We start from the raw sequence: 12,822 nt of genomic DNA, 5'->3' as shown, positions 1-12,822 counted from the left end.
AAAATTAAAGGGAAGATATCCTAAAACTTCCAGGAAATCTCCACCAATGGAGCAAAGAAAAAAAAATGCCTCTATTATTCTGTGAGCAACAAACCAAACTGGGTTGGGGGTCTCAGACAATTCGCTCATATGGTTGCAAAGACAGACAGAAACACCCGGATTGGAGAGGGCTCCCCTGAGGGCTCCCAGATTGGAGAGGGTGCAGGTCGGGCTAAGAGACCCACCCCCAGTGCACGAATCTTTATGCACCGGGCCTCTAGTATATGTATAAAAGCCTAAGTGACCATTCGACCGTTCAACCATTCGACTGGTAGCTATGACACACACTGACCACCAGGTGGCAGATGTTCAATGCACAGGCATGGACACGTGGAACAGACTGATGAATCTCAGAGGGAAGGTCAGGGAGGGCAGGAAGAGATTAATCAAAGATCTAGGACCCCTCGCAGAGATGTTGGAGAGCGGGTTTTGGTCTGATCCCTGTAGGCCTGGCCCAGGGACCCCACCAGTGCACGAATCCATGCACCAGACCTCTAGTGTTTACATAAACAAACTCAGTAGTGAATCCCTAGATGACATAGTCTAAGGCAGTGGTTCTCAAGGTTCCTAATGCCGAGACCCTTTAATATAGTTCCTCATGTTGTGGTGACCTCCAACCATAAAATTATTTTCATTGCTACTTCATAACTGTAATTTTGCTACTGTTATGAATCGTAAAGTAAATATCTGATATGCAGGATGTATTTTCATTGTTACAAATTGAACATAATTAAAGCATAGTGATTAATCACAAAAACAATATGTAATTATATATGTGTTTTCCGATGGTCTTAGGCGACCCCTGTGAAAGGGTCGTTCGACCCCCAAAGGGGTCGCAACCCACAGGTTGAGAACCGCTGGTCTATGGGCTCTTCAACTATTTTATTTTTAAATCTGCCTTTTCTTCAAAGCCAGTAATCCTTGGTCAAAATGTTGCATCCTTTTATTTTCTCTTACATTCTAATCTCTTTTTTACATGCCTTACTTTCTTCTCCACAATTTTTTCAATTTCTAGGGGCTTTCGTTGTTAAAATTAAGCAAAATTATGGCTAAATATAGAAGACAAAGGAGAAACATACTCAGGACAAATGCACAATAAAATAATGGCTCACAGCACATTTGTTGCGGTGATTCTTCTCTAAACCATAGCAATGTCCATGATCAGCAGCCTCTGTATTGCCACTGCATGAGATTTTCAAAACCTTTTTTGTCTACCAGCTGTATTTGCAATAAACTTGAGAATTTTCCCCATATAATATATTGTTTAAACAGTACTCTACTGATTTTGAGGTGACATAAATATATTTTCTAATATAAATATTAGCCCTAACTCCCTAAAAAACAAAGAAGAGATATATGCATTCTCTGAATTTGAGTATTAAAACCAAGAGGTGTTCTACTTGGAAAACATTCTGAGGAGTATGTCTATATTTAAAAATTAACTTATTTCCTCTCCCCACTCCTACCATACCCAACCAAGTCATCAACTTTTATGAATTTTAGTACTATTTCTTGTTCATTATAAGTAATACTAGAGGCCCAGTGCACGAATTTGTGCACCAGTGGGGTCCCTCGGCCTGGCCTGTGGGCATCCCCCAAAGGGTCCCGAATTTCAAGAGTGTGCAGGCCATCGAGGTGGGAAGGCTCCAGGGCATGTCTGGCCCATGTCCCCCAGTCCCAATCAGCCAGACCCCAGTAGCAAGCTAACCTACCAGTCAGAGCATTTGCCCCCTGGTGATCAGTGCATGTTATAGCTACTGGTTGAACGGTTGAATGGTCAAACAATCAAATGATTGAACGGTCGAACAGTTGAATGGTCACTTAGGCTTTTATATACATATAAAATAAAATCAGCAAGTTTACTAATTAGATATTTTGGGGTTTTGTTAGAGCAATTCCTTTGAAGAGAAATAGGGGCATTTGGGGTCTAAACTATTTCTTTGCGCAATGAATGAAATGTCACAAAGGAAAACCAGCAAGTAGATAATATGCTTTTAACAAATTTCAACTTGTAGTTTAATTTTATAATCCCTCCAATAGGAGTGGCAGAAAAAAGAAAACAACTGAAAACCAACTATCTGCCAAGTATTAGAAGTAAATTACAATAATCCCGTTTTTACAGATAAGAAAGGTAAGAATTAAGGAGGTTAAGTAGACCAGGTGACTGATTTCATAGGTAGTAAACAGTGCAGAGATCCAAGTTCATGTCTTTAAACCTCAAACACATGCACTTTGCACCAAACTTTGTGTACAGGCGTCACTAAATTACAGAGCCAAGTGCAATCAGCCTGATTTCCCTAACTCAGGACTCTGACTGATTTGCTATGCTGGCATTTTCATCAGTAGGTAGCAGCCTTTTAAACTATTGCCAAATATTTCAGGGAAATGAGTGACTTTAAAAGGAGCTAATCCACTCAGCCCTCTTTGCCTTACATATATTTTTAAAGCAAAAGTTGATTACCATGTTATATCCCCAACTATTCTTCCTGCATAACTCATATTTAAAAATAACTGTGGGGACTCAAAATACAACATACACACACAAACACACACATACACAGGACTGATTCCCAGACCTCATTATACTAAGAGATTTTTTAAAATATCTGCCAATAAAACAGAGAATCTGATAGTGGCTGAATTTGCATATGAACATTTAGAGAGGAATCTTGGTTGAATTTTCATATTGAAATTGTTTAAACAATAATTTTTATCCATCATCACTTGGTACTTAATAGAATTGCCAACAAAATAAGCTTTTAGAGGTGGAGGGGTTGAGGGATGTGTGAAAAAGGTGAAGGAATTAAGCAAAAATAAAAAATAAAAAACACAAAAAACAAAACCCTCCTACATACAGACAACAGTATGGTCATTACCAGAGGGAAAGGGAGGTGGGGGGAAGTAGGAGAGGAAAAAGGGGAGATAAATGATGATTAAAGGAAACTTAACTTGGGGTGCGGAACAAACAACACAATATTACAGATGATGTATTATAGAATTGTTCACCTGAAACCTATATAATTTTATTAACCAATGTCATTCCAATAAATTAAAATAAAGTTTTAAAAAGAGTCACTTTTTATGAATGTGTTTTTTTACTCTTACTTATGTTCATATTACCCAATATACTTAATAGTGGAAAAACATTGAAGTTTCTTTCCTAAAATTAAATAAATAAATAAATAAACTCTTAAATATAACTCTGGGAAATTAATAATAATATAACTAATTTGCTAATAAAGCCCTGGGTCTTATTTGGCTCATCAGAATCACTGATTTCAGATTAAGTTCAATTGCATCTTCATAAATATATGTTTTGTCTCCTCTTGTCTTTTCAATTTTAAGCTATCCTTAACGGAGATGTTAGCCTACACACCTGAATATAGATGAAAAGTCTGCATAAACTGGAATGACTTTCAAAACTTTAATAAATGTGAACATAACCTAATTACCCTTCTCTAAACTGTGAAAGTTCCAAGTTAAGTGTTTTTGCAGTAATAAGAAATTAATATTTATTAAACATTTCAAAGACACACACTTACATACATATTATTCATGATTTCTTAAAAATAGACATTATCAAAATGATAAAATTGAATGATTATAATGTAATATAAAATAATTATATGCTTGTGATCTCTGCAAGAAAAATAATTTTGTCAAAACAAATGGTAGAAAAACATGTTTTAATAAAAATGCGAATAACGGATACTTACTTTGAAATGGCTACACTGCCTAAGGAAAAACGATAAAGGTGCTCCAAAATATAGCATAATATAAAATGAGATGATTTTATTGAATAAATGCTTACATTATACCAGCCATGAAACTAGACAAATTACATAGGCAATTACCTCTTTTTATTCATAAGAACCCAAGAACCTAAGGAACAGGTGCTGATCTATTTGCTTTAGAGATGAGGAAACTGAGTCTCAGAGTTGTGCAGCACGTAGTTAGGAAGAAGGGAGTCTGAGACAAGTATCTAGTCCACTAGAACATGACACTTGTGCTTCCACATTTGGCCCTGGGTACATTTATGTGCTTCTATTTAAATAAGAATACAACTGCAATTCTTAGGAATTCACAAAATTTACCCTGAAAAATGGAACCCCATTGTCAGAGACAGACCTGAAAGTGCCCTAACATTCACTTCATCTCCTGTGCTGCCCAGTGGGTGGCCATTAGCCATGACTGGCTACTGAACAATTGAAATATGGCTAATCCAATCTGAATGTGCTGGCAGGTAAAATACCGTATTTTTCTGTGTATAATATGCTATTTTTTTTCTAAAATTGTTAGACTAAAAATCAAGAGGCATCTGATACAGGGAAGTCAGCCGAGGAGTGAGCCGCATGGGTGCATAGCTGCCCATACCTTGTCAAACAGGCTCCCTCCAATCATGAGCCTCATTGTTACTGACATCAGTTGATGCTGTAATTAGAGGTGGAGGTGGAAAGTACGTAGATGCAACAGGGACTGGAGCATTCTGAGCCCATAAAGATGTCAAAAAATAAAAAGATAAATACGGGTAAGCGATTGTCTTACTCTGCAAAATTCAAACTGAATGCAATCAGCTATGCAAAAGAGCATGGAAATAGAGCTGCAGAGAGACAATTTGGACCTCCTCCCACTGAGTGTATGATCAGACAGTGGAGAAAACAGGAAGAACAACTCCTTGAGAAGCCAAAAAAGAAGGCCTTAAGAGGAAAACCAGCAAAATGTTTAAAATATTGATTTCTTAATTTGGGGTTGGAAAAGTGGGGGGCGTCTCATACACAGAAAAATGTGATATACACTGTACTTAAAGGCTTATGAAAACAGGAATGGAAAATATCTTATTCATATTTTATATTGCTTTTATGTTGAATAATAGTATTAGTGTGTTTAGTTAATAAAATATGTTAAAATTAATTTTACATTTTTAAACATAACAACTAGAAAATATAAAATACATATATGGCTTACATGTGTGACTCTCATTATACTTATGTTAGACCTCCATGATATCAGTGAACTCTGCACCAACTTTCATGAACATCACAGAAAGCAGTTTGGCATTTTATTTGTACTTTTTTTTGATGAAATCATTGTTATTTTGAAATAGTTCACATTTCAAGTCTCAACAAAGTTAAGCTTCTCACTTTTACCAAGAGGAAGGCAAATACTGTTGGTTTCTGGAGGCAACTTAAAGGTATCTCAAATTGTTTATAAGAATGTAAACTCCATACATGTTTATTTTTATTTTTCATTTGCTGCATTTGAATGTAGGCATCACAGCTGAGATCGTTTTGAAAACATTAAATTATTTCACTTCAATTTTCAGAATTTTCCAAATAGCATAAAGACATGTGGTGATTTTTTTGGGGGGGGGGAGGGGGGCAAAGGCCTCTTTCTACTATAGCCATCCTACCAATTACCATAGCTTAAATTAATAAACACTGTATCAGCTCTTTGGGCCTTTATGTTTTTCTTCCTTCTTTTCTTTCCTTTCTTCCTTCCTTCTATTCTCTTGTTCTTCCTCTGTCCCTCCCCCCCTTCCTTTTTTTCCTTCCTTTTTTAAAAAAATATATTTTTCTTGATTTCAGAGTGGAATGGAGAGGGCACGTGCCCTTGACCACAATCGAACCCAGGACCTTTCAGTCCGCCGACCAACGCTCTATCCACTGAGCCAAACCTGCTAGGGCTTCCCTTCCTTTCTTGTTTGTTTTATAAAATGGTTTGTTAAAACAAATATTCACCTTAGCTCTGGGTTTCTTTTGTAATATTTTATCTCAGATACTCAGCGCCATGAAGTACCTGCTTCAGTCAAATCACCCCACATGGTTCACCTCCATGGTCTGCATTAAACCATCTCCGCTCTGTCTCACACCTTGTACTTGCCCACAGTGCTCTCCCTTCCACATTTATTATCTGGTCCACAGTGCTCACAGTTGGCCTCTCTGCCCTTGGAAAATGAAGGAGCTCTAAGTGTGGTTAGTTCCAAATTTCTAGGCATCCTGTAAAGAAGTCTCAGATTAGATGTCCTCAACTAGAGGCTTTCTTCATCTTCTCTACATCCTTGTAATGGTTTGTATACTTCTCTTGGCACTTAATTATTCTATCTTATATTAGAGTTATCTAAGGTATTTTCTTAATCCCCCTTACCATTGAGTTATTATATATATATATATATACACACACACACACACACACATACATACATACATACATATATAAATTATTTATTGTTGAAAGTATTATATATATCTTCTTTTCCCCCCATTGACCTCTCTCCACCCGCTCCTGCTCCCCAGCACATTCCCTCACCCCTCCTACTGTCTGTGTCCACTGGTTATGCTTATATGCATGAATACAAGTCCTTTGGTTGACCTCTTACCCCCACCCACCTTCCCCTGCCTTCCCTCTAAGGTTTGACAGTATGTTCCATGCTTCTATGTCTCTGAATCCTTTTTTGTTCATTATTTTATTGATTTCAGAGAGGAAGGGAGAGGGAGAGAGACATAGAAACATCAATGATGAGAGAGAATCATTGATAGGCTGCCTTCTGCATGTACCCTAAAGGGGATCAAGCCAGTAACCTAGGCATGTGCCCTGACCGGGAATTGAACTGTGACCTCCTGGTTCATAGATCAACACTCAATCACTGAGCCATGCTGGCCAGGCATTTAGTTATGAACAGAGATGCTTTTATTTCCCATTATTAATATGTGCCCTTAATTTGATAATTAATATATAGTTTGCACCACTTTGTAAATACTTTTTAATTTTCCTTTTGGAAATTTTTAAAAAATAACTTTATTCAAGATTTCACAGATTTAAGAATTTAATGTTTCCAACAAGATTGATTTATTCCTCTTGCACCCCACTTAGTAGTTGCTCATTAAAGTTTTAGGTGATTTAACATAAAACTTGACTTTCTCACTACTTAGATGCTAAGAGAGTATTTTTATTATGTTAAAAATTACTATTAAGAAGGCCAAACCTGTACAAAAGCTAGTATACTACCTATCATCCACACAACCACACAGATTGGAATAAAAAGCAAACTTTCCTCAAGGAAGTAGATTAGTCTGAGGTTTCTGAAATGCTTTCGCATTACATTCTTATACTTAATTTTCAACATAGTCTTGAAATGTTTGTCTGTTCTCCTCTATGTTACTCCATATAGTGCTAAAAACACGGTAGGCAAAGAGCCTGTTGGACTAGTTAGCAACTGCAGAACATTTACCTAGGAACTTTCTCAACCAATTTAAAATACTCCCTTTGAAATGAATGGGTAAGTAAAGGTAGAAATGGCAATATTCCTTATTCCATCCACATCTTAAAAGCAAAAGCAAACACATTTATTCTTTTTAAAGCACTTTTGTTTTCATTAGTTATAAGAGAAATAATTTAGCTACCAAAGAAACAGCACTTTTGTTTTTGATGCTAAACCCATGGTTTAAATATTAATATGTGATATTTATCAACTGACAAACTTTGCTCCTTTGTCATTTTAACAATACTATTGCATTTATTTTCATCTCACACCTCTAGTGTATTATATACATTCTTGCTATTTCCACTTCTTACAACATTGTCACTCTATGTTTTATATTAAATATCTACCAACTCAAAATTTTAATATAATTCCTTGGACAAATTACCAAAATATATTTTAGGTTAAAAGAATATATGGGCATATTCATTATCTAAACTAGTGAAGTATGTGAACTCAGCCACTCAAATTAGAGTTGTTGGTCTAAAAAGAATAACGTAAACAGCATAACCACAATAATGTCTAACTAAAATTCAATAGCTCTGCCCTCAATGTTCATATATCTTATTGAGTGAACTGATATATTTTAAATCTTAAATTCTTTATCAGACTGCAAGTAGAGGAGTCTTATTTTATTGGTCTAAGAAGATGCTGAGTAAATAGAGAACTCAGGAACTGATAAATACACTGAAGCTTAGAGAAAAATAGGAAGATAATTTTATAAGAAGAGGCTTGAAAGGTACCTGTATTTTTAGAATACAAAGGATTTTTTTCATTATGGAAGCAGTAGATAACTACTTGTGCATGTCATTGCTTTTTATTTCCTTTTTCCCTTCCCAGTTTCTACCCTGTAAAACCACCAAACAAACACAAGTTGAAGTGTACCTGTTGGAAGAGGAACCGCTAGTTGTTCTTTCATGGACTGATGGGAGAGCAGACAACTCTTCGTAAGCACAATGTCATCCAGTGCAATATCACCGCGGTGTCCTTTCCCTACTCTTCCTTCAAATTGGAGTTGGAAGTCCTCCTCGCCAGACAGTATTAGTTCCTTCCGCTGCCAGAAGTTGCCTTGTTCTACAGTGAGATTAACTAGGAGCCTTGTTTTGTTTGAGACTGATACCTGGATCAAGGTAAGTGACCCAATGCCATTTCCATACATGTGATAATGAAAAATTATCTGTAACCAAGAGTAAGAAAGTTATATGTAATTAGTACAATTAATTCCATTTTATTTTCAATGATATTATATTGCCCTCTTTGTCATTAATTCCAGAAAGAATACTAAATCTACATGTCCTGTAGTTCTGTGAATACTCTAACACTGAGTAAAGTGAGGCCAACCTAAAATCATATGTTGCTATATATGGAGGATAGTACAATAAGGATCAAATAGAAATTTAGTTTAAAAAAATGAGCAGAGTTTACTTTCTTTCTGTGATTTCTAAATGCAGGATTCATTGATAAACTCTTAACATCACCATCAAAGGAATAAAATATGATTAAAAGTGATGTGTTACACAAAAGGACTTTTCATGATTAAGAAATAGAAGGGATGAAACACAATCATTTTCAGTCTCATGAAACTTAAATCATTTTCTCCAAAAAGCAGAATCCTCTATTGCTTATTCTACTGCATTCTTGCACTTGAAACACATTTTCAGTTCTACAGGATCCTTGAGGCTCCACTATATATAGCAAAACCACCACGACAGCAATTATCCACATTTTACTCAAAATGCTAGAAACACGCTTTAGAAGAGCAGTTTGGGAGTTTTTCCCTGAGTAAAAATTAATAAACACTACCATTTCAAAGATAAATTTGACTAGCTTTTTAGTGATTGTTAACATAGAAAGGGAGAAACAAAAAAATCTGAGAGAAAGAATAGTACAGGTTAGAAACAATAAGAATTCAGAGGGTTTTTAAGCTTTTTTTCTTGTCATTTGTATGAATGAGGGAAAACTGTAATGGGGCTTATCTTCACACACAAAAAGGCATTATTGAAACAATAGCATACTCTAGAGAGAGAAAAATGGACGTTTTTAAAGGGTAAAGAATGTGATCAGACAATATATGCAATGCATACTTCAAAGAGCATGAAGAATACGTAAGCCACGTAAATGACTCTACTCAAATTGTCCAGCCGATGAAACTTTCAGATATTATGCTCCAATCCAAACACATTTTTTCTCATTGTTAAGCAACTAATGTTGGAAAATGTGAGATCTATGACCCCTGTGCCTTGTCCAGGGAGGACTGGTGAAACCAGGGTGGCATAACCCCTTAGAGTGAGAAATGAAAGGGGCCCGGGCAGACTCTTGGGCAGCACCAACAGGCATCAGAGAAACAATCTGATGGGCACAGCACATGTCTCTCTGGACCCTTTCTAGTCACAGACGCGGCCTGTTTTCTCTTTTGTACAAGAAGCATGAAGTGTATGTGTTACAGCACGTAAATGCTTCTCTATCTTCTTGAGACCATTTTCTGAATGAGGCCAGTAGGTTATCATGCAAAAAAAACATTGAAACACCTCCATTTCTACAGAGAACACCTGATGACAACAGAACCTTATCACGGGGCACCCTGAGTGAATAAACGTCTGCTAAGTACTGAATTCTAAAGAGGCATTTTCACTGAAAGTTGTAGTCACTCAGAGGTTTGATCTCTTTCCTCATCAATCCCCATCACCGCCACCCATTTCTCAAAAGGAAGAAAAACCTCCAATTTGAGTTTGTCTGCTTGAAGGTATTCCACAAGGTCAAGTGATAGACAGGATTTCTGTGAAAATTTGGGAGGTCATTCTGCTTATCTAATACATATATATTTTTTACATGAGAGACCCAATCATTTCCAGCTTGACCTTTCCTTACTTCTTTGTATTCAATCTATATTATAAATATTCATAAAGTAAGCCATTCATCATTAATTTTTGACATTTCTTCTAGGCATACTTCATTATTCTCACACAGATGTTTAAAACAGTAGGGACTACAGTTCTGGGACCAGGGAAAACAGAGATGGATGAAATCCTTGGTTACTACAGTGTGAAAAGAAAAAAATCTTTTGAACATTTTTAGAGAAAGTGTCTAAGTAGAAAAGCTTAGAAGTCAACTGGCATTTTATATGTATTTCATGTTTAATTTTTAATTGGCTTTCTAAGACTAGAACTTATTTATAATTTTCATATATAGATACACACACAGATTTAGAGATACTCAAACTATATAAAGTCTGGTGTGTTTGGGCTTTATTTTTGAGAAAGTTTCAAGTAATTTGGAAGATAACAAAAACAAACAAAATAGAATTGATTAAAAGTCAGGTTTCATTGCCAGGCTAATTAAAGTTTAATATAATTCTGAATGATATATTACATTCATTCTGGACATCTGAGTTATTTTTCTAAAACTCTGATCTGAACATTTCACTTTCTTGCAGAAAAATCTCTGAAACCAGAGTGGCACAACTCCTATCCGATGTGCCTGAAGACATAAAAGAGATGAGATCACTCTCTGAGAGTTTACGTATGAATCACCTTAAGCTCAGACAGAAACTCTCCTAAGACAAACTAAAGGTTTAACATGCTTTAAGACAGTGACAGTGGTGGGATGTGAAGGTTAGTCAGTATGAAACAGAAGAACACGCATCTGTAACAGGAGCAGGTACAATTGGGAGCCTGTCAGCAATGATTTAATATGTCTCTTTCCCAGGGTTAGGGCTCTCACTAATGTGGAGAAAGGTACATGAGAATAGTAGAATTTGAAGACAATAAAGAATTGTCTTTCCCAGCCTGATTCTCTGATCAATTAGCGACTTTGTGGATGTAATCGGCTTTTCTTTTAGTGCTCAAACTTTGGGGAAACACCAGTCAGAATCATATGTTCAGATCTTATGAAGACTGAACTTTTCATTGTAAATATAAATAAAGACACAATGATTTATATATCAATCTCTCAAAAGCAAGATTCCTGTGAAGTCATCCCTGAGGGCTTAATTTATATTATATATAAAGACAAGTTCAGTTCCTACTGTAGCTGACTCGACATTTTTGCGGAATAGAAATCATCAAGCAAAAAATAAATAAAGGAAAGTGAAAGATCCTGAAAATACATAGTCATTATATGAGGCTGTTTGGCCCTAAGAGCTACACAACCTTATTTATACTTTTAATACTCTATAAATGTTTTCTTCAAATTTCCACAGGATCATGGCAAAACCATTTTTTTCTTCCTACATATATAAATTATTCTACTTTTCTTTTTTGTTTGGGGGAGTCAAGTTCAGTCTCTTTTTTCATGAAGACATCTTCAAACATTTTATTGTACCTCCAGCTATCTCTAATATTAATCCTTGGAGTGTGAATATATTCATATATATATAGTTTTGTTTAATTTTTTTCTGATGGAGAAATTCTCATAACACCAATATGTACTAAACTTCCTGAGTGAAAACAACTGGCATTTTACTCCTTTTGAATTATCCATAGATAATAATCATGAAATTTCCCAATGGTTTCCAAAATTCCAATATTTATGGATTATACCCACAGAATAAAGTCTTCCTACAGTTCCAAGTATCCTTCCATCTCATCCTTACTTCACCATCTTTCTTCCTCACATATCCAAGTTGAATAAATTGAAGCACATTTTTGGTCTTGTCCTAACCATTTCATTTTCCTTGTTGAATCTATCAGAAGTTGACCATAATATTTCCGTCTTTACCATACCTTGCAGTTTTTGCTTCTTCTACTTATGACAGGGCTTGAAATTCTGGCTGCTCTCATGGGCTGCTGAGGGAACAAGCTCTTTATGAAGATGTAATGACCAGACGAATTTCGCAAGGTGTGGTCCGCAGCTGGCTCTGTGCCTGCAGCAGGGATGCTGCTAGCTTTCAGATTCCAGTCAGAGTCATCATCCTGTTCCTGCTCCCAGGAACAGAGATCAAATTCAAAATCACAGCGCCCACGGGAGGGACCTGGAAAACATTTCCCAAATTATGGTAGAAAGAAATAGGAAATTAGCTGACTTAAAGACATGCAATCCAAAATCACAGTGATCTTGCCATGTCACTGTAATATCCAAAACTTAGCAACATTCAAACAGAATATTTTAGTTTGCTATACACAGCTATTCCTATGGTTTGCATAAGTTTATTTCTCCACAAATCTGGTCCCCAGTCTCAAAATCAATGAGAAAATATTTTAGCATTATACACATTTTCTCCTCCAAGTACCTATTTGGTCAATGTAATTTATTTCCTCTGTCCTTCATCTTTGCTTCTCAGAGCTTGGTAGAGAATTTAGGAAGTTTATTATTCTGCAATACAGTTTGGCTTGGAAAATGCTGCCTAAAGCAAAAGTTATTAATCATTGCAATTAGTTTGTAAATATAGCCTCATTTTAGAGATGAGATTATTATAAAACAGAAAAGTAAGGTAAAAAGTAAAATAATTTGAATTAATCTACACTAATAAAAGAGAAACATGGTAATTGGCATACGACCGCTACCCTTCCCATTGGCTAATCAGCATA

At 35.9% G+C, this 12,822-nt stretch overlaps 1 protein-coding gene across 1 annotated transcript in view; it reads right to left on the bottom strand.

Moving 5' to 3' along the window:
• The window catches only part of LOC102261090 (MAM and LDL-receptor class A domain-containing protein 1), a gene marked incomplete at its 3' end in the record, with an annotated part of 431,828 nt that overhangs the window by 154,041 nt on the left and 264,965 nt on the right, over positions 1-12,822 (bottom strand). The window contains exons 26-27 of the mRNA XM_014543905.1: positions 12,019-12,266; positions 8,183-8,474 (exon numbers count right to left, since the gene is read on the bottom strand). Coding sequence (XP_014399391.1) covers positions 8,183-8,474; positions 12,019-12,266 — 540 coding nt within the window. The remainder of the gene's footprint in view (positions 1-8,182; positions 8,475-12,018; positions 12,267-12,822) is intronic.

The sequence above is a fragment of the Myotis brandtii genome, unplaced genomic scaffold (genome assembly GCF_000412655.1).
Source record: "Myotis brandtii unplaced genomic scaffold, ASM41265v1 scaffold341, whole genome shotgun sequence".
Taxonomy (NCBI): domain Eukaryota; kingdom Metazoa; phylum Chordata; class Mammalia; order Chiroptera; family Vespertilionidae; genus Myotis; species Myotis brandtii.
This window is presented reverse-complemented; position numbering and strand designations above follow the sequence as displayed.